Genomic DNA, 26,044 nt, shown 5'->3' on the forward strand with positions numbered 1-26,044 from the left:
GTTTGTGTGTCAAGGAACGCTGGTGTCTCTCCTGGCCTTCTAGTAGCATTTTCTTTTGCTCTTCAGTTTAAAAATTGTAGTTACCAATTTTCTAAAAGATGATCTACACAGTCCTGTGCTTTTGAGCATAGGTGACTGAACTTCATATTTCCTAGATTTCTTCGTTTTTGTTTTTGAGACAACATCTTTATGTAGACTCGGCTGATCTTGGGCTCACAGCATCCTCCTGCATCAACCTCTTTAGTTCTGGTATTACAGCATGCCTGATTCTCCCTAGGTTTTGATACCATTACTGTTCCCTGCAAGAAGATAGAGGCCCTTTTTCAGTCTTCAACCTCTTCCCTTCCTTTTCATCAGTGGACAGTTTCCTTCCCTTATTGTGTAAACTTCTTTTCCCTTGACTTCTTTGATACCACGTTTCTGCTTTTCCTCCAGCATCTCTGAACATTTCCTTTATCTCCTAATGGTTCTACTTTCCGTCACTCACTTTTCCTTCTGAAGGACTTGCAGATTCATCTTACTAAATCTCGCTCTTACTTGGACTAATGTCTGTTCTTTTTCAGTACCTCCATCTTCATTCATTCAGCCATCATTCTATCTCCCTAACCAGAAACTCTGACACAAACCTGTCTCTTCCTGACCTTGTGCTATTTTAAATCAGCTTTTAATTTCCCTTTATTTTATGCTTATTTTGTAGAGGTTCAGACCCTGTGTATACCAGGCTGGTGCTGTAACTCTGAGTGTTCCTAGTTCCTCCTTTATTCTGTACATTTGTAATTCCAGCTGCTTGACAGACTGTTGCCTTTCAGCTGTGTTCCTACAAACCATTCTTCCTGGTGTATTCTCCTTCTAGTCGATCTAGCCTGTTGAATCTTTTTAAATCCATATAGTTTATTATGTAAAGAATATTGGGTATATGAAAATTAATGGAGTTTCTGCTCCATTTCACTATCTCTAGTAAAGATGTTGTCAGGGATTGATCCTTCAGTCCACTCTCTCATTTCAGATGATCTCCAGTCTTCAGTGATTGAGCACATGCTGGACTGTTATCCCTCAAAACTGACAAAAGCCCCAGGAGAGTGTACATTAAAGGTTGAAGCACACTATTTTAACAAGTGAGAAGTAGCCCTTGTTTCTAAAACTGGCTACCAAGAAATAGCTGGAATTTAATTTCAGCTCTTCTTATTTTATATTCTCCTTGCCCTTAATTAGCTGCTGAAAGAGTGAGTTCTTATCCTAGCATGATGACTCAAATCTCCATTTCCAAGGGGTCTGAGTCATTGTTGGTCTGTATAGGATTGCTTTAGGCTTCCATTGACTTTACCTCAAGGGGTGCCACCATGTGGGTGGAGAGGAAGGAACTGATCCAGGTTCTTATAACCAGCTGGTGGGGCCTGGTATAAACACTATTATATATCAGAGAAAGGGGGGGGGAAAGTCATTTCCTTATCCTGTACACGTAGAATTTCAGAAAACTGGTCCAGGCCTAAGTTTCTTGTTTATAAAGTTAATGAAGATATCTTCATGGGAAGATTGATGGGAGAGTTAAACATAAGATGCTTAGAGAGCTCTTGGCATGGAGTTGGTACCTACTTTTGCCCCTTTCCTTTTCCTTCAGTTGAAGGGTGCCTGGGTTTTATCACTCTTCCTACTTCCTCTTGGGACTAGGAAAAAGGGCAATTTGTTGTCTACTGTAGCTTATGAAATTTTTACCAGCCTTTTGAAAATATCAGTACCTTTTTGTGCCAGGATGGGACCTGGCAGCAGATGCCGGAACTGCGGGCCACAGATCCCCAGGAGAGAGTCAGTCTGTGCAGCCGAGGGATCTGGAGATGGAGTTTTCCACTATGTGATCTTACTTTTCTTATAGATATTATAAAACTGCTCACTGGCAAGGGGTATAAAGATGTCAGGAACTAAGAAAAAGGAATGCACCAGGTCCCTTTGTATGTGGAAGGTAAATGCTCCTGTCTTCTTGCCAATTTCTAAATAACCCTGGAGCAGCTCCAGCATTCCATCCTCAGTCTTCCCAGCTAGGGGGACAGTCTTCTTTAGTTTGCATCTAAGTGTACACTGGCACAGGCATCTCATTTTCTCTTACAGTAGAAGCAGGAGATGCTCTGGCAGGGTGATATTTGCTTGCAATCCCACCACTTAGAATCAGGAGGATGAGTAGTTCAAGGACAGTCTCAGATACATATGAAGTTTGGAACTAGCCTGGGCTATATGAAACCTTGTCTTAGAAAGCAAACAAAAAATTCAGGGGAGCAGTGAGCAGATGTCTTGATTTTGGACCTGAGGTTCCCTGACAGGCCCACCCACCCACAGTGAAGTTTGTGTTTCTTTCTTGTGAGTGAATTGAACTAGGAAATAAAGTAGGTGATATGGAAAACACAATGTCAAGAAATCACCATTTTACATGGGAAAAAGAGAACATCATGGGAACAAACTCAAATTAGTGTTAGCTGTATTCAGTCATTTTGACTAATTTCAGTTCACAGTGGGTTTAATCAGATCCAATTTCACCATGGGTCCAGCATCTGTAGCACACCAATCTCTTTTGAGGCCTTCTTAATTCTCACCAATTAGAAGCAATTGTTTCCATTTGGAGCTCTGTCTCTTCTTTATCATTTTGTAGACCATTGTCATTTCTGCTCTTTTGTTCTCTTTTGACCTTTCCCAGTGTTTTCCACAGTCGGTCTCCAGTAAGTGATGTTGAGTGGCTACATCCCAAACTTATTGAATTAGCATTTTTCCTGACTTGATAGGTCCAGGGACAAGACAGAAGGGAGAAAGTCTGGAGCTTTGATGTCAGGGTGGGAATCATGTGCCTGCAGTGCAGTATCCAGTGTTTACAGTCTGTCCATAGCTGCATGGTGGGGTGAAGAAAGCTTTCTGGTTAGCAATCTTAAATCCCTCTAGCCAGCTTCCTGTCTTTGAACTCCACAGTTTGTTCCCTCTTTACTGGTTACCTATTATTATATAACATCATTTCAAAACAAAATTATTTATTATCTTTTATAGTTTCTGTGCATCAGGAACACAGAAACAGGCTTGGCAGAGAAGTTCTGGCCGGTGTCTCATGTGGTTGCTGTCAGATGTTTCTATGGCTTAGACATCTAAACTCTTGCCTGGGGCTTTAGATTCATTTGCAAGGTCACTCACATGGCTAGCAGGTTGGTACTAGCATGTTAATACCCTCCACATGGACCTCCAGAAGTCTGTGTGTCCTCACAATATACTAGTTTTCTCCCTTGGCAATAGAAACTCAACTTCACAGAAACTATAATGCCCATATAAGGGAACTCTAAAAAGTTACATCTTATTACTTCTCTTATGTTCTACTAGTAACGTAGGTATTTCTGATTTATTTGGGTAGGAGATTATAAGTGAGCATAAATATCAAGAATCAGGGATAATGGAACTCATAGATGGCCATCTCAGAGGTCAGCTACCATCCTCCTATCCATGCTGAGATTCCTCAGAAAAGAGTTGTCTATTCCCAGCACTTGGAGGCACAGGCAGGTGGATCTCTATGAGTTCAAGGCCAGCCTGATCTATAGAGTAAGTTCCAGGACAGGCTCCAAAGCTACACAGAGAAAACCCTGTCTAAAAAACAAAACAAAACAAAAGTTGTTTGTTCATTTTCTCTTCATTGCCATTGTCATTATTAATTCAGGGTCCTATTCTCTACATCATTAACTTTGAGTTGTTAGCTTCCTTAGCCCACTCTCCACATTGTTGCTTCCAGAGCATAGTTTGAAAATATTGTTCACTTATCCATCTTTAGGAACCAAGATACATACTGCATGAGTACAAAGGCTATTGTATTTGTTGTTTCTTCGTTAAAATACTACCATAGATTAGTAACCTAAAGCAGCACACCTTTGTTATCTCAAGACTTCGTGGGTCCTTTTGTAAGGCTGCAAACAAGGTGACAGTTTGATTTACCTCTCAGCTGAGTCTCCATTGGGGAAGAATCTGTTTCCAGAATCATGTGGTTGTTGGCAGTATTCCGTTTCTTGTAGAGATACTGAATCTAGGGTCTCAGTTTCTTTCTATCTTTTTTTCCCTTCTTGCTGGCTTAAGGGAAGCTGCCCTTAGTTCCCTGCCACATGGTCATCTTATAGCATGCCAGCTGGCTTGACAAAGATAACAGGGCAGACAGAGAGTCTTTCAGCAAGACAGATGTTAAGATATTTTGTAATGTAATCCCTGAAAGTATTTATGTACATCCTATTACATTTCCCTCATTCTGTTAGTCAAAAGCAAGATACAGATCCTACCCATACTCGGGGGGGTGTGTGGGGGCGGGGCGGGATGGGAAGCTGTGGAAAGGTATGAATACCAGAGGGGAAGAATAACATAGACCATTTGAGAGTCTGTCTACCTCCACAGTGTGTCTGCTGCTGCCTGTGCAGTACATGATATACACAGAGCAAATTCCAGCATCTAAAGAATGACATTATGTTTCCAACACCAACTTGAGCATCTGTCTTCTCTTCTGTTTCAGAGATACTGGTTCATTCCTGAGACTTACCTTCACTTAGCCATCCTCATGGATGAACTTCAGGATGTTCAACTCACAGAGATCAAACCACTTCTAAATGATAAGGTAAAGACTGTTTTGCTTTATCTGAAATATATACAGAGGGTTTTCTTCTGCTATTAACTAATTTCTTATATCATCAGAATACTAAGTAAAACATTTAGCTTGATTTTTAATGGTGTAAATATTTGTAATGATTCATTTCTTAACCTACTCTTGGATGTCTCCCTCACCTTTTCTTTTCCATGGAAATATTCAGTCATTTTTTTGAAGTTTTCCTATTTTATAGAGATCTGAAAGGGAAAAAATAATATGACCAATTTAAATAGGAAGTGTGAAGGTGACATTTGATTTAACATCCAAATGCTTTAACTTTTAGTTTCTATAAGGAGATTTTAACATGCATGCTAGTAATAGATACAGGCTACAATGCTCTCTCAAAAGTTTACTGAGTTCACAATGTGACCTTTTGGTCAACATCACCATTTTCTTTCTTCCTTACACGCCCCCCCCCCCACACACACACACACAGGGTTTCTCTGTGGCTTTGGAGCCTGTCCTGGAACTAGCTCTTGTAGACCAGGCTGATCTCGAAATCACAGAGATCCACCTGCCTCTGCCTCCCGAGTGCTGGGATTAAAGGCAACATCACCATTTTCCTCAGGGGTAGATGTCAGTAGTATACCTCATTTTTTGGTGGCAGGAGTATTGTTTTTATTTGTTTGTTTATTTGTTTTCATTTGGGTTTCTCTGTGTAGCCCTGGCTGTCCTGGAACTCAAAGATCCGCCTGCCTCTGCCTCCTGAGTGCTGGGATTAAAGGGGTGCACCACCATGCCTGGCAGAGTATACCTCATTTTTGTTTTAGCATTAGAGAAGTTCATGATGAATGGCATAGTTGACAGCCACTAGGACTCAGCAAATGAGAGATACCAAACATTAAGACAAGCAGATCTCTCTTGTCCCTGTACACATCAGAAACTGTTTCCTACACTATTCTTTTGGTTTATTGTCCTAGTCTTCTATTGAAATACTTGATAACTTGGTTTGAGTCCATAACATCCTTAGAGGAAAGAATTGAGAGAGTGTGTCGATAAGGTGAATGGGTGAGAAAGGGTGAGAGCCCCAAAAGATGTTGATGCTAATTATCTTTTTCTGTCCAAAGCAAGGCACTTTATAACATCTAGCTCTGCTAACATATTTTTACTAAATTATATTGTATCCTGCCAGCCCCATACTCAGCCATCCCTGTGACTTCTCCTCTGTCACTCCTTCCTTTGACTTTCACTAGACTTTATGTTCCCTCCTTTGGCAGTCTATTTTTTTAACACCCTCTTGACTTCTGCTGCCTCCCCCCACCATGTTTCCAGAAATCTCTGTCCATTAAATACCATCTTTCTATGTATATGGGGATTTGTACCTAAAATAATGTGCTGTGAAGAGGAGAAAGGAACTAAAATATACAGTTGTAAACTCATGTCTGGCACAGAAATGAATATTCTCAAGGCAGGAAAAAGCAGACTGTTTAGCTTCAGTAATGAGCTACCCTCAGTAATAACATACCCTCATTCTTGCTAACCATGAGAATTAAGTAAGGGTTGGTGGACCTCTTCCTGTTACCATATGAGGGCAGAGTGAGAAGGCAGTTATCTGTGAAGCAGGAAGAGCCCTCATGAGAAACTGAACTGAACTACAACATCAGGCTTAAACTTTGCAGCTTCCAGAACTGTGAGGAACTAACTTTCTGCTGTTGTAAGCCTTCCTAACTGTGTTATTTCATTGTGACCCAAATAGACTGACACCAAGCAAAGTCTCTCTCCCCAACATCTGTCATTCGTCTTCGATATGATTGTTCTGCTCCCATCCATTTCCCACATTCCGTCTTGCTTTTTCCTCTCCCTGACACATGTTCTGGCCCATTTACTATTCATGAAAGTCCCATGTTCAGACTGAGTAGACAAGAGTTCCCTTTGAACATTGTCATTCCCAAAGAATTCTAACACATATCTTCCCATCTTCACTGATCGAAGGGATTTCCTGGTATTTGAAAGCTACTAGCTTAGCTCAGTAAGTTGGTACTTTTGTGTGTGTTGTAAAAGAAAATGATGAGGAAAATGCCTCTCATCCATCTCCACCATTTCACCTGATGCTCTTAAATAGCTTGGTGAGGTAGAGAGCACAGATAAGGGTATTTCCATGTTGCTGAGTAAACTAAATCTAAGAAAGGAAGTAGCTCTATAGATTGAGTTCCAAATAATGCTTGTAGAATTTCTTCATATTGGCACTGATGTTTTTTTTAACTAGATCATCTTCTTCTTCTTCTTCTTCTTCTTCTTCTTCTTCTTCTTCTTCTTCTTCTTCTTCTTCTTCTTCTTCTTCTTCTTCTTCTTCTTGTTTTTTGAGACAGGATTTCTCTGTGTAGCTTTGGAGCCTATCCTGGAACTCACTCTGTAGACCAGGCTGGCCTTGAACTCACAGAGATCCACCTGCCTCTGCCTCCCCAGTGCTGGGATTAAAGGCGTGTGCCACCGATGCCCGGCTTGAACTAGATATTCTTTGGGACACTATGCTGTGCATTGTAGAATGTTTAGCAGCAACTTTAGCTTGTGTCCACTAGCCCTCCTAGTGGTGACAAGTTAAAAAGTCTTCAGATATTGCTAAGTATCTTCTGGGGTACAGAGTCCCTAGATGATAATGACTGGCGTTAAGAGAAAAGCCCCTGGGTTTGAATGGGTAGATAACTTAAGACACTTTTGGTGCTTTTTTGGCTTCCTTCCCTCTCGCCCTCTTTCCTCTCTTATTCACTTTCTTCATTTTTTGTGGGGTATGGGCTATCCAGCCATTATTTATTTACTAAGTACATTTTATGTGCCAAATGCTTTACATACATTCCCTCTTAGCACTCAGATTATCCCTTTGAAGTAGTATTAATCTTCACTTAGCAGATAAAAATAATCTGACTGACAGGCCAGCTTGCCCATTCAGTAAGTGGTAGAGCTGGGACTGAAACCCAAATCATTCCTGTTCTGAGATGTTCTCCCCACTCTTGTCATCGTGTAACCTAGAGATGTATATTGTTTTACCCATTTTTCCCTTCATAATTTACTCTTAGCCTAAGACATTGCCAAATCCTTTCAGGCTTCAGGGAGCTAAAGGGAATGTAGACCAACCCTACTGCAGAGAAGTCTGTCCTGGGTGACCATAAGGAAGCATTTTCATATATTTTAAGAGGCGGTTATGTTAACTGGTATCATTTGTTGGTATTCTTCCCATTTTATTTTAGTTTGTGCCTGTAATTTTGTCTGTAGCTCAGAATTGTCAAGAAGTGGGTGACTTTGCCATGTTTATTTTGGCTCCAGTGATGAAAAGTAGTAACCACCAGTACAGAATGTATAGCTATATGAGTGTTTTGGTTTTATTTTTTTCTCAAATAGCATTATAAGCATGGTGGTACAGACGATAATACCAGTGCTTAGAAAGCTGAGATAAGAGAATACCAAGTCTCGGGGCGTTGGTGGCGCACACCTTTAATCCCAGCACTCAGGAAGCAGAGGCAGGCGGATCTCTGTGATTTCGAGGCCAGCCTGGTCTACAAGAGCTAGTTCCATGATAGGCTCCAAAGCTACCCTGTCTCAAAAAACCAAACAAACAAACAAACAAACAAACAAAAAGAATACCAAGTCCTAGAATACATAGCAAGATATGTCTTAAAAGAAAAGCCTGGCATAGTAGCATACCTCTGAAATCCTAGCACTTGGGAGACAGAGTCAAGAAGGTTGACAAGAGTTCAAGATTAGATGGAGTTACATATTGAAGTCCAGGCTAGCCAGGGCTATGTAAGATCCTGTGTAGACGGAAGTTTCTGTTCTGCCTGGTCCCACAGCTGTTTAGTCACAAATAAACACAAAGAGGCTTATATTAATTATAAACTATTTGGCCCAGGGCTCAGGCTTCTTATTGGCTAGCTCTCTCTTAATTATTAACTCATTTCTATTACTTCTGTCTACAACCATGTCTCAAAAAAAATGTTTATCCATTTTCAGAGTATTTTTTACAAATACTGTATTCTCCAGCCAGACATGGTGACACACATCTTTAATCCCAGGACTTGGGAGGCAGAGGCAGGTGGATCTCTGTGAGTTCAAGACGAGCCTGGCCTACATACTGAGTTCTAGGACAGCCAGGGCTATGTAGAGAGATCCTATCTCATAAAAACAAGTATTATATTATTTTCCTAGCCTCTTGCTAAATAATCACCTGTTTTACAGATGAGGCACATACCTTGTCCAAAGCCAATGTCTATTAAAGTATTAGAGCCCAGTCTAGAGCCCTTAACTTTTAACTTGGACCTTGATCTGGAAGTCTGGTGTTCTTCCTGCTATCTGCTGCTGCTGCTTGTCAGTTTTTCAGCCACCGTACCCAACTAAGCAGGAGAGTTGACCTAACCCACCAAGCAGGCCAGACCCTCTGGACACCTTTATTAAATTTCTTAAATGTTATTTTATTATTGTATGTATGCGTATTATTGGAGGAGGCGTGACATGTGCCTGCATTTGGAAGTCAGAGGACAAAGGGCGGTTGGTTCTCTCCTACCTTTACATGGGTTTTAGGGATCAAACTCAGGCTTATACAACATGTTAAGGCCAAGCCATCTAATCTCCTTCCACCCCATGCCCCACTCCACACACGACCTTTTTTTTTTTAAGATTTTATTTATTTATTATGTATACAACATTCTGCTTCCATATATATCTGCACACAAGAAGAGGGCACCAGATCTCGTAACGGATGGTGTGAGCCACCATGTGGTTGCTGGGAATTGAACTCAGGACATCTGGAAGAGCAGCCAATGCTCTTAACCTCTGAGCCATCTCTCCAGCCCCACACACGACCTTTTAAAAAGGAGCCTTGATACAAACTGTTCTGTTTCTGTTCTGGTGCTTACAAATATGTTGCTCCCAGGAGTTGCAAAGATGGCTCAGCAGAGGCTGGAAAAGAAGGTGTAGTGAGTGTAATAGGTCAGGCAGTGCCTGAGTTCCCCAGCATTCCCAGATGAGCCTACAATATTTACTTACTATGATCAAGCCTCATTGTGGGTGGTGTTGCTTTCTTAGAAACTGAGATTAGAAAAAATTCCAGGAAAAATGAGGGCATAGAATCTGGCTCAGGGAAATGATAAGAGATAGCATAGAGTTAATTAGAGGAGGGTTTAGGGATGCCCCTGCTACTGTAACTGTTGGCCCTGGCCAGTAAGAACTTGATCACTGTGTAGTCTGAGTTTCTGGGAACCAAGAGATGGAGTGTGTTCTGAAAAAAAGACAGATCACACATCTGTATGTGTGAGGCCCTGAGTTCAGTCTCTAGCACTGCCCCACCCAAAGTCTGCAGTTAAAATCACATTTGTTGACATTTTCATCAGAAACTATTCTGAGGTGCTATTTCTGTTATGAACTAGAGGGTGGGTATATCTTAGTGTGCTGAGGTAATTGTCACAACTGTTGTCAGAAATGACCTAAATGAGACTGGGGTAGGGAGTAGGTTCCCAAGCAAGTATTAATGTCATCACAACAATCTGGGTGACTGTCAGCCATTGTCAAGAAACAGGAGATTGTGAGAAGAGCCCAAACCATAGTCACAGCCTATCAGGGTACCCAAGGAATTGTTACTACAGGAATCTGTGACCTATAACACTAGCCTAATAGTGGGTATGTAAGTGTCAGTTCAAAGTTGAAATTGTATTTTTTCAGCAGATGACAGTCTTATAGCATCTTCACTCTGCGGATTATTTAGGAAGTATTATTTTTGGAAATAATGATTGATATAGATGCTTAAAATACATCTAGAATTATCATTCCTTTTTTTTAAACAATTTTTTAAATTTATTGATTTGTTATGTATACAGTGTTCTGCCTGCAGGCCAGAAAAGGAGAACAGATCTCATTATAGATGTTTGTGAGCCAATATGTGGTTGCTGAGAATTGAACTCAGGACCTCTGGAAGAGCAGCCAATGCTCTTAACCTCTGAGCCATCTCTCCAGGCCTAGAATTTTCATTCTTATCTTGGATTATCAGCTTGAACATATTTCTCCTCAGAAAATAGTTTTCTGAGGAGGCTGAAGTAGAAGAATCATAAATTTTAGGTCAGCTTAAGCTATATAGCAAGATTCTATCTCAAAGCTTTGAAACTTATTATTAACTTATGTTAATTGTCTTACTCAATTAAGACAATGGGGTATTTTTTTTTAAACTAATCTGAACCTGTCTACTTGTTCATGTTCCCATTATCATTCTGTTAGGAAGGATTTTTTTTCTAAGAGAGATGCCATGGTTTTTCTTCTCTCTGGAAGGTTATTATTTTTTTTCCTGAGACAGGATTTCTCTGTATTGCTTTGGAGGCTGTTCCAGAACTCACTTTGTAGACCAGGCTGGCTTCGAATTCACAGAGATCCACCTGCCTCTGCCTACCAAGTGCTGGGATTAAAGGCGCACGCCACCAATGCCCGGCTTGGAAGGTTCTTTGTTGTTTTATTTTTTACCCCTAAGGATGGCACTTAGAGCTTTTGGTATCACATGGCCATACGACATCTCCAGCCATGCTCCCCTTTAGATAATTTTATCTTGAGAAAGATTTTTTTTTTTCCGAGACAGGGTTTCTTTGTAGCTTTGGAAGCTTTCCTGGAACTCGCTCTGTAGACCAGAGAAAGAATCTTGCTAAGTTGCTTAGACTGGCCTGAAATTTGTAATTGTCCTGCCTCAGTGACTCATATAAGGTTGGATTACAGGTGTGCCACCACACTTGGCAGTCACTTTTCGGTCCTTTTGTATTTGAGATCAATTTATTTCTAAAACTTATATTGTTGTAACAAACAACTTATTATCCCTACTTTAGTTCCTTCCCTCTTTGGTATTCATGCCTGCCTTAAATCCTGTGTCTTTTTGAGATTTCATAACCTCTTCAAGACAACAGTTTTGCACTTGCTGAGTGTCGGGACCAAGAACAGATGGTGAGTCAGACATAGGTCCCCCTCCCTGCTGCAAGCTCACAGAATAGGTGGATCCCCTGGGTCGCTTTTGGGTGTTGCTTTCAAGGTCTTATTAGCTCATCTTTCTTTACATTGTGGTCATTGTCTTCTGCCTCTAAGAACTTCTTATACTTGTTTTGCCTGCATATATGTGTATATGTGTATCATAGCATGCCTGGTACCTGCAATGGTCAGAAAAGGGTGTCAGATTTCCAGGAACTAGTTTACAGATGGTTGTGGAAGCTGGGAGCCACACTCAGGACCTCTGGAACAGCCACCAGTACTCTCAACCTCTGAGTCAGCTCTCCAGCCCCACTTTTTACATTTCTTGGTGTGACATGTTATTGGGAGAATGCATCCCTCTTCTCTCTAGTGATTACTGTTCCTCCCTTCCAAGTTTTTTTTATTTATTTATTTGTTTTACATATTCTTCTTTGACCAGTTCTAGAAAAAGTTGCCTTTTTCTTGCTCAGTTGGGGGAATTTCTTGCTTTGAATTATGTTTTTCTTTTTTGCTTGTTGTTTAATTTTTTTTGTAGTGCTGAAATTAGAATGGGGCTTTGATATGTCATGCAAACACCTTTATACTGAGCCACTTGAGTTCAGAGCACTGCACAAAGATGACCTTGCATCTCTCTCTGTCTCTTGCTTTCTCTCTCTCTCTCTCTCTCTCTCTCTCTCTCACACACACACACACACACACACACACAAATAAACAAATAAGTGAAAAATTTATTATTAGCGCCTTTGTTTTTCCTGGGAGTCTAGTTGTATATTCCATTAAGATTTCTGCTAACCCCTCACCAAACAAGATAGCTGGCATTTCTGGAAGAAATTGCCTGTTTCTGCTTTTGGCATTTCTCTTGTACTCGTCTCAGAGGCTTGTGTCTCACAAAACACCTTGTGGTTGCTATCACATGATCACAAGGAAGTTGAAGTCATATACCCAGTGACAGCTGCTCCCAAAAATCCCTGTCAGATTAGAGTGATTTTTCTTTAATCTTTCTAAATAATCCCTAAAGGAACCTCCAGGAACACTAAGACTGAAGCCCTAAAATAACCCATCTTTAAACCTGTGCTTTTTTGTATAAATCCTTTTTGTTTGGTAAAGTACAAAAGGGAGACAGATGCTTATAGTAGAAAAGCATTAAGGAAATTACAATCACTCATAATCTCCATGCAGAGATAGGTGGTGGTTAATATTTGGTATTTTCCTTCTGATCTTTGTTTTGTTTTTTTAGACAAGGCCTCATAATCTAGACAGGCTCAGTTGGATTTCACATTGTAGCCCAAACTGGCCTTGAACTCTGAGCAATTCTGCCTCACTCTCTAAGGGATAGGACTATAGGCAAGGGCCTGGCTTAATTTTCTAAAAATTTCTTGCTTACTGTACAAATTAAAGAACTCACCCGCTGGTGGCTGATATCTTACTGAAACCATCTACTTTAGTCTTTAGCCTTTCATATTCTTACTGGGAATTAGATGCGATGGCTTCTCTGAAGTTCTTATCTATATCTTGTGTGACTAGTAGGAGACATACAACACTGGGATGTCTTTTTGCTTGTAGCAGCCTTCCTTGGAGTGTGCTATCCTATCTCATCTGCATGGTTATCATAGCTGTCTTTCCATGTGGTAACTGTATCAGACTTTACAATTATTTATTCAGTTTTGAGTCAGGAATGGTACTCAAACTAGCCTTATCTGTTTAATGTTTGTGGCATCTGCAGTTTCCCAAAGGTTGTTGATCTGTTGTGACTTTGCTGTGTATGTCTTAGAAAACCCAAGGCTGTTTATCTAAAACCTTACTCCTTCAAAGATTATCAGACAGCATTATATAGGCTTTTCTGCAGTAGTGGAAGTGTTGTGTGTGTGTATGTTTACCAGTAACGTGGGTACTAGATATGGCTAATGCAGCTGAGAAACTTATTTATTTATTTATTGGTTTTTTGAGACAGGGTTTCTGTCGTGGCCCGGCATGCCTCATCTCTAACCCACGACAACCATGAGGTTCTACTTGAGTGGGGGTGTGTGGACCTGGAAGCTCCTAGCAACCCAACGGCAATAAAGACCAAACACAGGCATCTTATCATCTTCAGAGAGCTCTCAGTTCCATGTTGTAGAACCAGAGTCATTTCTTTATTAGCCATCTTTTCTGGTGTTTCTTAACCATCCTCTCTCGACCTGAGGGAACCATCTCCCTTTGTTCTCCTCTCTCCTCTGGTCACTCACCCCTAACTCCTACCCTTCTGTCCTCACAAGTTATTCACACACCTCTAGCACCTCTGCCCAGGTGAGGGCCTATTCAGATGCTTAGGCACATACAGATGCAAATAAGGAGGCATATTACCCTGAGGCCATGGTAAACAATAGTAGCCCTACTGGCATTAACAATGCAATAGTGGGCCGGAGCTTTCCCCTGTTCCTGTTTAGTGAAATCAAAGGCTGGATCTCAAAATATTCCATAGCAGAAAGATTTTGGTCCCCAACAGGTTTCTCTGTATTGTTTTGGACACTGTTCTGGAACTCTCTCTGTAGACCAGGCTGGCCTCGAACTCACAGAGATCCACCTGCCTCTGCCTCCCAAGTGCTGGGATTAAAGGCGTGAGCCACCAACACTCGGCTTGATTTTTTTTATTTTTTAATATTTATTTATTTATAACTCATACAGTATTCTGCCTGAATGTATGCCTGCAGGCCAGAAGAGGGCACCAGATCTCATTGCAGATGGTTGTGAACCACCATGTGGCTGCTGGGAATTGAACTCAGGTCCACTGTAAGAGCAGTCAGTGCTCTAAATCTCTGAGCCATCTCTCCAGCCCCAAGAAACTGATGTTCCTTAAAAAATAAATAAATAATTTAAAGCCCAATAGCAAGGTGTATTCCATACACCTATAATCTCAGCACTCAGGAGGTAAGAGGATTGTGAGTTCAAGGCAAGTGTAGGCTACATAGTGAGAACATGTCTCACAAAACAAAATTAAAACTGTTAGACCCCTGGAAAACTCAGGTATCCGGGGTCCCAGGCCACATTCACGGTCACCCCAATCACCAGGCGGATTCGAGAGCTTGCTGCAAACTGCACGAGGCTTTATTGTAATTTAACAAGCTAACCCATCCGCCATGGCGGATGGCTCGCAAAAGACAGCTCCTAGGGCCTCCCTAGAGATCTTATAGGGCAGCATAAGGGGAATGTCTAGGAGTACGCACAGGCTCACTATTGGTGTGCCTCCAGGCTTGGAGGGCTTGCCCTGTGTTGATTGGCCAACTGGTTGTTATGGCCCATAGGCCCTCCCAGAGTGGTTGCTATGCTTTGTGCGTCATTGCTGTGCGCTTGTCCGTAAAGCACACCCAGGGTCGTAAAGCATAGCACCACCAGCTAACTTCTGATTGGTTCCTTGTCACGAGACAGGCATCTGACTTTCTAGTGTCTAAGACAAGGTCATAGAAGCACATGTTCAGCTGTTATGGCTGCCAAAAGGGAAGCTGGTCCCTTCAAAACCAATGCAAAAAAGTTACATATATACATGTACAACTTGAATTGTTCATGTAACTTATGGTTACGATACTGGATAGTACAGATCCAGATTACCCCAGCTGGGCAGGATCATTTGTTTCTTTTGGTGTGTGTACCCATAGGCTCTGCCTCAATCTCTGTTCTGTCTTGCCAGCTGGGTAAGTGGTGGGATCAGGAAGAATAGTATTTTTTTCTTTTTTTTAATGTTGGGAATCAAACCCAGGGCCTTGAACAAACTAAGGCTAGTGTTTAGTGCTGAGCTACACCTCTGGCTCAGCGAAGAACTGTTTCTAAGATGGGCTTCTTGAGCAGCTGGATATCCAGCTCTTTCTTATTTGCAGTTCCACACCTTCTGGAAGCCATTGAGGAAATGAATACATGAATTTCAACTTAACAGCTTAAACACTGTAAACGTGCCTCTGAAGCATCCCATTGATTCCCTCAAGCATTACTGTCATATAATCCCCTTTTAGAAACTTGATGAATTTCATTTGGAGCTTTTGGATATGTTTTACTTTTTAAATGATTCAGTGATTTTTTTCCCCTCTTTTTTCTTATCAGCAATTTCGTAGGATATAATTAACATGCCAGTCTATTAAGAACTCTGTTTCATTTTTCTTTCCTTCAATAACATTGCTTTTTAGGAAAATTTCATTGTTTGTTTGTTTTTTATTTATGTCTGTATGTGTGAGCTTTTCTGTATATGTGCAATGCTCACAGAGGCCAGAAGAAGGCATTGAATCTCTTGGAACTATGTTTACAGGTGGTTGTGAGCCATCTAACCTGGATACACTGCATGAAAGCAGGTGATCTTAACTGCTGAAGCATCTCTCCAACCCCAACATTGCTTTTCTTTTTAATTAAGACTTATTATTTTTATTTATATGCATGTATGTATGGATATGTGCACAAGTGTGGGGGTGGCTGCAGAGATCAGAGGTTTTGGATTCCCTTGAATTGGAGTTTTAGGTAGTTGTGAGCTGCCCCACATGAGTGCCAGAACTGAACTTAAGACCTGTGCAAGAGAAATATATATTCCTTTGATTTTTTTGAGACAGGGTTTCTCTGTGGAACAGCCTTGGCTGTCCTGGAACTCACTCTGTAGACCAGGTTTGTCTTGAACTCAGAGATCCACCTGCCCCTGCCTCCTGAGTGCTGGGATTTAAAGTCCTGCCTGGCACAGTGTGCTCTCTTAACTGGTGAGCTATCTCCCCAACAATTGCTTTTCTTAAAGAAGAAATCTAACAAAAGTTAGATATGAAATCTTCATTTCTTGGCTTTGTCTTCATCCCAGTTGTTTCTTTAATTCTAGATCTTGGAACCTTTTTTCTATTCTTCATTACTGTCAGTGTGGCTTCCAATGTCTTTCCTTCCAGGTACTTCCCATGTGTATTGAAGATGAGCTTTAGACTGTGGCATGATATGACAGGATTTGCTGGATAACTAGGCTTTCTCTTCATGTTAATCTCACCTCTGAAAATATAGCCTACAGTTGCATATCAAACACCCACCCTCTCTCCAAAGACATTCAATGAGAATCATTTTAGTTTGTGAGAAGCAGGAGTCTGCATGTTCACTGCTTTCACTGTGAGCTAAATTTACTGCACGTTTGGGGAAACTGACTGTGTTTTCTGCCTTCCATTGACAGAATGGCACACGAAACTTCCAGGACTTTGACTGCCAGGTAAGGACTGTACAAGTACCAAAGAGGCTCTGTACAGGGTCCCTACAGTGCCTCCCTCCCTATGCCAGTAGTCTTAGAGAAGTAGATCTTGTATTGTTGTTGTTTGTATTTTGTTTTGTTTTGGTGAAGCAGGGGCTGTAGCCGAGGTTGTCCTTGAACTCATGACAATGCCTCCTGCTTCAGCTTCCCAAGTTCTGGGTTTACAGGCATGAGCCACCACAGCTAACTAGAAGTGTGCTCATTAGAGTAATCATAACTCTCTAGTGTTCTTTTAGTCATTGGATCAAGTTTATTTAAAATAATTTGCTATCATATTCAAAAAGAGCCTTCTAGGACCATGTCTAATGACTATAGGTTACTTGGTTGAGTTGTCTCTTTGTGACTGAGATCTCCTTTCCTCATTTGTCATCAGTGTTAAATGGAAGGTTGTCACCAGACTGCAGATAAAATAGATGATGGGCAGTTTGGAGAAGTGATATCTTAGTAGAAAAATTTTTTCTTGGCTTTATGTTTGGAAATGCAAAATTTATCCTGACTCACTATTATCCTTCCTACATGGTACTATTCTTCATAATCTACTATTGCCAATTTGAAAACCAGTAAAATGAGCCAGCCATTTTCTACCCACTTTATCTGTTAACTAGCCCAGAAAGACATCTAAGAAAGGAATACACATGGATATATAGGGAACCTTATAAGCCCACACAGCCTGACTCTCTTACTCTGGGATTTGTGCCATTGCAACAACATGAAGTCAACTCAAAGGGTAGTGGCAGGAAAGGATGGCACATCAAACTGTACTCCTTGTTGCCAGAATTCAGCCATCCTGTATATCCATCAGCAAAGAGTTATTTCCAATATGTACGTTATGTTAAGTACAGTCTTTATAGCATTAGCATCAAGAGGAAAAAACCAATCTATTCAATCCTTTTATAGAGAAATTTTTTAAAAAATAGCTTTACATTGGCAAACTGGTTCTATCATAATTTTTAGTTCCCTAAGATAGAGTATTTTTTAGACAGATGAGATCTTTGAAATGTATATTTAAAAAAAAAAAGCAATATTATAAAGATGGTTTTTCTTGTTCCTATTTTCCGGGTAAGGGCGTAGAGTGATTGGGACTGAAAAACTGGCTCCTCCTGAATCCATTGCTTATTTTTCCCCAGATAAGTCCAGAACTAGCATGTTTTAAGGAGTCAACTTGTCCTTAAAGCTGAGGTTATTGGGCAGGTTAGATGAGGCTTGCTGTGCATGGGCAGGCTGGCAGCAATGTCCTTGAATCCTAGTTCCAGCTTGTTCTTTGTGTGTATGATAGAATCAGCCTAGTGTGCATGGGAGTCATTTTTACTCAGATTCAGAAAGTCCTTAGAACTTTTGATACTTCATGACAATAGGGTCAGTCAAGATTGAGTTTGGTTGTTTTTAATTTAATCTGACTTTAGTTACGGCTTGGGTTCTGGTTGAATCAGTTGGAGTTGATTGCTTTTGATATAATTTACCTAGAAGGATATCATTGAGATAGAGTGACAGGGGACTCAGTATAATGCACTTCAGAAATAGTATGTGTGCACTCCTATATGAAAGTGTGGAAGTACTTGCCTTCATGAGATACTAAAAAGTCAGTAAAATTAAACCATCTATTTCTTCTACTTTGTGTGTGTGTGTGTGTGTGTGAGAGAGAGAGAGAGAGAGAGAGAGAGAGAGAGAGAGAGAGAGAGAGAATCTTGTATCCTTTTGCCCCAGAGCTAGGGATAGAACCTAGAGCCTAGAGCCTTATTATAGGCAAGTATAAGTTGTTTTCATATGTAAGTATAAGTATAGATTTAAGTGAAATTAAGTTTAATATTGTCTTAGTTAGGGTATCTATTGCTGTGAAGAGACACCATGACCAGGGCAACTCTTAAAGAAAGAATATTTAATTGGGGTGGCTTATATTTTCAAAGGTTTAGTCCATTATCATCATGGTGCAACATTGTGGCATACAGGCAGACATGGTGCTGGAGAAGTAGCCGAGTGTCCTACATCTTGACTTGCAGGCAACAGGAAGTGGCCTGTCTCACTGGAAGTAGCTTGAACATATATGAGTCCTCAAGGCCCACTTCAACATTGATACACTTTCTCCAATAAGGCCACATCTCCTAATAGTGCCACTCCCTTTGGGGACCATTTTCTTTCAAACCACCACAAATATTAAGGCTTAAAAATAGTCTAGCAGGTGCCAGTAAAATGACCCAGTGTGTAAAGCCACTTATGACATAAGCCTGATGACCCGAGTTCAATCCCTGGAACCTGCATAAGGTACAGGGAGAGACCAACACCACAAAGCTGTCCTCTGACCTTCAAATATGTTCTGTGGTGTGCATATATACATGTATACAAGACATATATAATTATATACATGTATACAAGACATATATAATAACACTCTGGCAATGGACCAGTGAGATGGTTCAGTGGATAAAGGCACCTACTGCCTGATAACTAGAGTTCAATCTCTAAAACCCTTAAAAAAAAAAAAAAAAGCCATAAGCAGCCAGAAAGATGGCTTAGCAGATAAAGATGCTTACTGCCAAGGCTGAGAGCCTGAGTTCAGTTCCCAGAACTCACAGGATAGCAGGAGAGACCAAACTCTCACAACCTGTCTTCTAACTTGCATGTACATGTCATGGCATGCCTGCCCCCACCCCATAAATGTATAAATATAAATTTATTTACACATAGATTATAAATATGTAAATGATAAAAAATTTAGAAAGAAAGCCCAGATGCAATGGTATGTATCTATAATCCTATCACTCCTACATGGAGACAGGAGGCAGAGACAGGAGAATCTCCTAGAAGCTCACAGTCTATCTAGCTTAGACTATACAGTATGGCAAAAACATCAAGAGAAACCCTGCCTCAGCAATCTGAAAGGAGAGAATTGACTCCTTAATGTTGTTCTTGAGTCTCCACAAGTACTCTGTAAATGCTCTCATCCCCAGAACAACAACATCAATAATAATAACTACTACTATTATTGTTATAATTATTTTAAATTGGAACTGCAACTATAACTCAGTGGTTGAGCTCTTGCCTGGCTTGTGTGAAGCCCTGGCTTCAATCCTCAGCCCTGAAAATCAACAACAAAAAACTATGTTCCTGCTTTGCTTTTTATTATGAAGTCCTATACTATTGTGTTATGGGTTGCCTGTCTTTGGAACCTTCATATGACATACTTTCTTTTAAAATGTATCTGAATGATAAGAAAGTTTAAACCTTATTTTCACCAATGTAGACAGAAATACAGTGGTTTTGATTGTTTTTTTTTCTTGTTCTGCCAAAAGTAATTCATCTTGAATATAAAAATAGCCTACCAAAAAGTCCTGATACATCAAGTGAAGCTTTACTATCTTCTGGCATTGTCAAATATAACTTTAGTTGAGATCTGATAGAAATAGAATGATGGCAGGTGTTTGTTAAGATCACATGTTTGTCACTAATTTTGGATATATGGAGTCTCTGTGTTATAAAGAAAAACTGAGTAGGGATATAGCTTAGTAGTAGATTGCTTGCCTAGCATGTATAAGACCCTAGGTTCAATCATCAGTCTGCAGCATACATGAAGACAAAAATCTAAAGCATAGAAACTGTGATGTGAGAAGTCAAAGATGGTTCAGCTTGCCTGAGTCTTCTGTCTTAATTTGTTTTCTATTACTGTGATAAAGGCCATGACCATGAGCAACTTGGGGAGGAAAAGGTTTATTTCATTTTATATCTTATAGTCCATCATCAGGAGAAACCAAGGTAGAAAGTCAAGATAGGAACCTGGAGGCAGAAACTGAAGCAGAGGCCATGTAAGAGCACAGCTTGTTGCCCATGGCTTCCTCAACCTGCTTTCTTTTACAACTCATGATCATCTACCCAGAAGAGGCAAGAGCCATAGTGGCAGAGCCCTTCCATATCAATCACTAATCAAGAAAATGCCCTACAGACTTGTCTATAGGCAATCTGATGGAGCCATTTTCTTCACTGAGGTTCCCATTCTCAGGTAACTCTAATGTCAGGTTGATCAAAAAACTAACCAGGACAGCTTTATCAATATCAATGGACATTGTTAAGAAAGAGAGCAGAACAAGTGTCAGACCAGCATAGTCATTAAATGCAGAGACAGTCCTATGATATTTTTCACTAGAAAAGCTGTGTCATAAGGTAAACTGAGTCAAAACCAGGGTTTCCTTTGGGTCTTGGTTTTGCCTGACAAAAATCTTTGAAGACTCTGTGATGAAAACCTCAGGAAATCACCTCAGGATCATTAACCAAGTTCACAACTTATATCTAAACAGTGATTTTCTCCTCCGTTTTCTTTATTGATCAACTGTAGCTCATACTTTCAACAGGGAAAATTAATGAAATGTGTACTGTTTCTCTTGATTCTTGCCACAAGTGGCATCATTGCTATCCGGTCCTCTGAGGCAAAGGAGTTTATAATGTAGATGTAGAACAGTGAAGGAAGGGGTGATTCTAGACCAGACGTGGTTAGAACTGATGAGAAGGGAGAAAAAGCACCCACTGTGTAATGACAGTGACAAGCCCCCTCACTGTCCCTTGTCTACTTGGTGCTTCTTGATTCTTCTCTCCCATGTGACTACTTAGAAATTTGGAGCAAGAGCTTAAGCACATGCTGTGGCTTCTCTTTATGTTGCTGTAATGTAAATAAGACTTTTTTCGTAATAATAGCAACTTAAGGAAATTCAGCCAGCTAGTTGTTGGTGATACATACCTTTAATCCCAGCACTTAGTACATATTAGTGGATACTAAGAAGCTCTTGTCTGGCAGGATATATTATTTCCATAGAAGAAACTGATAATGAATGGTATAGGATAGTCCAGGCTTGGCCAAGATTGAATAATTTCATGTTGCCTGTTTACTTGCAGTTGCTCTGTAGCGGACCCATTTGAGGACCAGATATTATTACTACAGTGCAGATCAGTGTATGTGACCACTTCTTCAAAGGTGTTCAAATGGCTTTAAAACTTCTGCAGATGAGGTCACTTGGCCAATTACAAGTTAACAAGTAAGAATTAAGTTGGTGGCAAGTCAGGGGTAAGGTAGGGGGAGCTTACAGAAAAAGCTAAAATCAAATACAAACAAAAATCACAGATCACCACCTGCCTATATGCTCTGTAAGTGGCGAGTTTATTCCTACAACAGGTCATAAGGACATCACAAATATGATAGGTAGCTTTTTCAAACCTTACAGCCCAGAGCAACAGTGCTAAGAAAATATTTTTATTGGAACATGATAAAGTATAGGGCAGGATTCTCATTGGTAGAGAAATGGTCACATATGGGTGTCTTGCACACTCTTGAAACACAATGTGTTTAGAGAGAGTTTTGTGTGGGGTTGTTTATTTGCCCTTTCTCCTCATTGTCAGCTGAGGTTATGGAAAGAAGATATTGGAGCTGGTCCTGAAGGAGGAAGAGATTTTTTAAGTTGACACATTGCAAAAGAGATTTTCAGATGAGAAACGTGACGTGTGGGAAGGCTGGAAGTTGTAGGTGGCTGCAAAGCAAATTCTAGATGCCTGGTGTGTGAACTAGAGTGAAAGATGTGAGAGGCAAGAGGGGAGAAAGTTAAGGCCAGAGTCGGGAAATGTGTCATAGAACTTTAAACAGGGAAATGTGATAGAACAGAAGCTAAGTAGATTGGCAAGTATTTCGTAGTGAGATTACACAAGTGAACATTATCCCTCTGTGCAGGAGTAAGGTAGTGAATGGGGCATTATATCCAAAAGCCCTGTGTGTTGGGACTTGGAGTGTAGCTGAGAGAGAGTATAGTTGCCTAGCAAGGACCTGAGTTCCATACACACCACACCTGCTTTTTGGAAACAATATTTTATGCTAACAAACATGTTTAGTAGGGAAGAAGTAGTGACAGGCATGCAGTAATCATAATTTAACTGAAATAAAGGACAAGTAGAACTGTGGCAGCACATTTAGCTAAAGGGAGAGGACATGAGAAAGAGACCAGAGCTAGTGGTTATTCAATACTGGTACCACCCTAGCTCAAATTGTTAACAGGTTATGATTAAGTTGAATCATTAAGGTCAATAGGGCAAGTCAGTCAGGATAGAGCTTGGGTTGTTTCATAAGCCTGGAGTGTAGCATGTTCATAAAGTATACAACCTCAAACAGACTCCAGAGCCTGTGTGAAGCCACCCTGAGCTCCGCCCTTTGATCACTGGCTACCATTGTGGGTCACATTCTAGAACAGTGATGTGGAAGTCACTTGAGAAAGAGCCAATGAGACAGATGAGGTTTGACTACAGCAGAAAGGCAGTAGCAGCTCACATCCTGAAGTGGCCTGACCCTTCAGGCCGGGGGTCTCTGCACCTCTTCCCCTAATTTACCAGGGAGAGATATACACAAATCCCCATGGAGGTTAGTGCCTTCTTTGCTCTCAGACCATTTACATTCACACCCTTCCAGAAGGAAGAGGAACTCCGAGACAATGACAACACAAAGCAACAGATCAAAATAGGGCAACAAATAAGAGTGAAGACTCTTTGCCCTTCGATGCTTTGGTTATTACATGATTTGAAGGCATGTTATGGGTAGGGATTAAGCTTTCCCTTGAAAGGTTGAGATTTTGTTAAGGGTCCAATTTTGACTCTGAATTCATGCACATTGTCAGTGATGACAACTCGTTATGTTGTCCCACGCCCCTTCCTACTTTAAAGTGTTCTTTGTTTTTAAACTCCATCATTTACAGCTCCATTTTTATCATGTCCATCCCCTCATACATATACTACTGCTGACTGCTGGCTAGGGATTGGGAGACACCTTCAATAAGGTCACATTATAATTGAGTGGTTTTTGGGGTCTCATTCAGTGACTTATTTGAGGCCCAAGTGGACTGTTTCAGCAAGATTTTATTAAAGGTTTGGGTGAGGCAGAAGGAAGATTCTCCTACTAGATGATCATAGTGACAAATTTGGGGGACATTTCTTAAACTGTGATGTCTAACAAATAAGAGGACTTATTCCTCTCTCCCTCTATTCTTTTTCCCTTCTGTATTTTTTCTCAATAAACAGAACATGGAGCTGAGACACTGGTCCCCTTGAGTTCATTTTCAGAATCCATTTCCTTCCTCAAGGAAACAAAGCCCTAAGACTGGCATACTTCGCCTCTCTTCCCATACTGTGTTTGTTAAATATCATAAACACACAATTTGTGGTGTTCTGTGGAATGTGTATGAATGATTTATTGCATACATAGTCTTCTCTATCCTGCTCTTACTGGGCAGTGTATTTTAAGAATTTCTTGGTGTTAATGCTTATACTGCTGATTTACTCATTTTCATTTCATTACATATATAAATCATAATTGATTTAGTAACTTACCTATTATTGTATAAGGGAACTTTTTTAATAAACCTGATTGATGATTTTGTATATATAACCATGTTTGAGAATTTCTTTAGCTATACCTGAAAGGAGGATTGTGACCATGGACATAAAATGAGATATCTTTAAAAAAAAAAAAAAACACATAGGCACACACACTCGAATGCAAGCACACCTCTGAGGCACAGATGGTGTAGGTAGGCCATTCTCAATGCAACTAGAAATTACCAAACTCTTCTCCAGAGCAGCTGTTCCAGATACATGTCTGCCAAGAGGATGTGTGAGCTCTTACTTTTCTACATTCTTGTGTGTGTCGAATAGCATTTCATGGCATGCATTTTACACTTTCCTGATTGCTTTCTTAATTTTCTAGGACAGGGCTGTGTTTATCATAAGCTGTTATTATGGGTTGATTGGGTTTTGGTTTCATTGGTTGAAACCCTTTCTAAGGCAGAAGTACCTCTCTGGTTTGTTCTATTAGCCTCAGAGCTCAGATAAGAATACAGCATATAATAAGGGTTCACTAAGCAGATTTTTCATAAATTAACTTGATGTGTGTGTGCATACCTGCATTTGTGTACACTCCAGCAAGTATGTGAGTGCAAGCACATACATGTGTAAATCCCTTCAGTAAATCTGGCATGTCTACATAAATTCCCATGCAATAACAAGGATTTATATCTTTATAGTCTTTCTATCCAAACCCTATGTCTTGTATCATAACCAGTTAACAATACCCAAGTCTAATCTTCATTTCTTCCTTCCTTTATGTAAGCAATGCAGTGAGCTTTTATAGGCAAAATCAATAACCAGGAGTGTCAAACAGTGAAGCCTACATACCATGAATCAGTAAAGGTTCCTCTCTGTTCTGGCCTGGAGCCTGGTATTTTACTGATATCCTATTAGGCAAAAATTGTCTTTTCCATGTGACAGAAACCAAAGTTGTAATAAGGTTCACTATTAAATAGAAAATTATACTGGAAGCCCATTGCATTTGTTGTGATTCCCATTGGCACAATTAATTCTTTCTTATCCATGTGAAACTTTCTGAGACAGATGGCAGCTTCAGCAGAAGTTCATGAGACAAAGTGCATATATGTGTTTTAGAACTGTAGAAGCTGGCGAGGAGAGGACGAGAATAACCTCATTCTGCCTCTGCCTTCCCGCCATCATTCTCGTGCTGCAGGCGTTCCCAGCAAACCTTTCTGGCTTGACTCAGTTCTGACTGCTTCTTAGTTTTGCTTTGGTTCATGTCTAGTGGGATATATCTGACAAACTGCCCAGCACACCTTAAACCAGGAGCAGTTCAGGATGTCTTAAGAGCACTCAGTGAGGACCAGGAGTTTGAGTAATGGCAGGCCAACCAGAAGCGTCCAAGGTTACTCATGTTTCAGGAGAAGCACCAAGTCACAGATGTGGGGTCTCAGTCCCAAACACAAATTCCTAGGGAAAGATGCTGACACAACATTACCAAATGCTTTCCTACCTCTAGGAAGTCATGGCCCAAAGGTTTCATTCTACAAATTTATTCTATGAACATAACAGGCAAGAGTCACTCCTGTGACAGATAATGCAAGACACATCCAAGAAAGGAGAGGGATTCTAGGCCAACATACTTTTTGGTGTCTACCAGAATTATCTGCAATTGGACATGTGTTCAAGATCTTTGAAGCCTCTGTTTTTTACCCAGGAACAGTTTCACATATTCTGTTTCTGTAACAGTTCTTTCCCTGAATATTTCCTTGGTCTTTATCCAACTTGTTGATCTCCTTCCCATACCAAATTACAAATTTAGCAACAAATTCTTGATTTCCTGGACTCCTAAAACTGAGCTTTGAGGGCAAAAGGTATCTTTTTCTGTATAATTATTTATTATCTCTTTGATTAGT

General features: G+C 40.4%; 1 protein-coding gene and 1 non-coding gene across 2 annotated transcripts in view; both read left to right on the plus strand.

The window, feature by feature from the left end:
- The window catches only part of LOC100754366 (protein NDRG3), a 62,413-nt gene that overhangs the window by 12,830 nt on the left and 23,539 nt on the right, over positions 1 to 26,044 (plus strand). The window contains exons 2-3 of the mRNA XM_027421292.2: positions 4,514 to 4,615; positions 16,731 to 16,766. Of these exons, the coding sequence (XP_027277093.1) occupies positions 4,559 to 4,615; positions 16,731 to 16,766 (93 nt within the window). The 5' untranslated portion in view covers positions 4,514 to 4,558. The remainder of the gene's footprint in view (positions 1 to 4,513; positions 4,616 to 16,730; positions 16,767 to 26,044) is intronic.
- LOC113832318 lies at positions 9,791 to 9,873 on the plus strand. Its single transcript, XR_003486637.1, has one exon.

The sequence above is a fragment of the Cricetulus griseus genome, chromosome 6 (genome assembly GCF_003668045.3).
Source record: "Cricetulus griseus strain 17A/GY chromosome 6, alternate assembly CriGri-PICRH-1.0, whole genome shotgun sequence".
Lineage (NCBI taxonomy): Eukaryota > Metazoa > Chordata > Mammalia > Rodentia > Cricetidae > Cricetulus > Cricetulus griseus.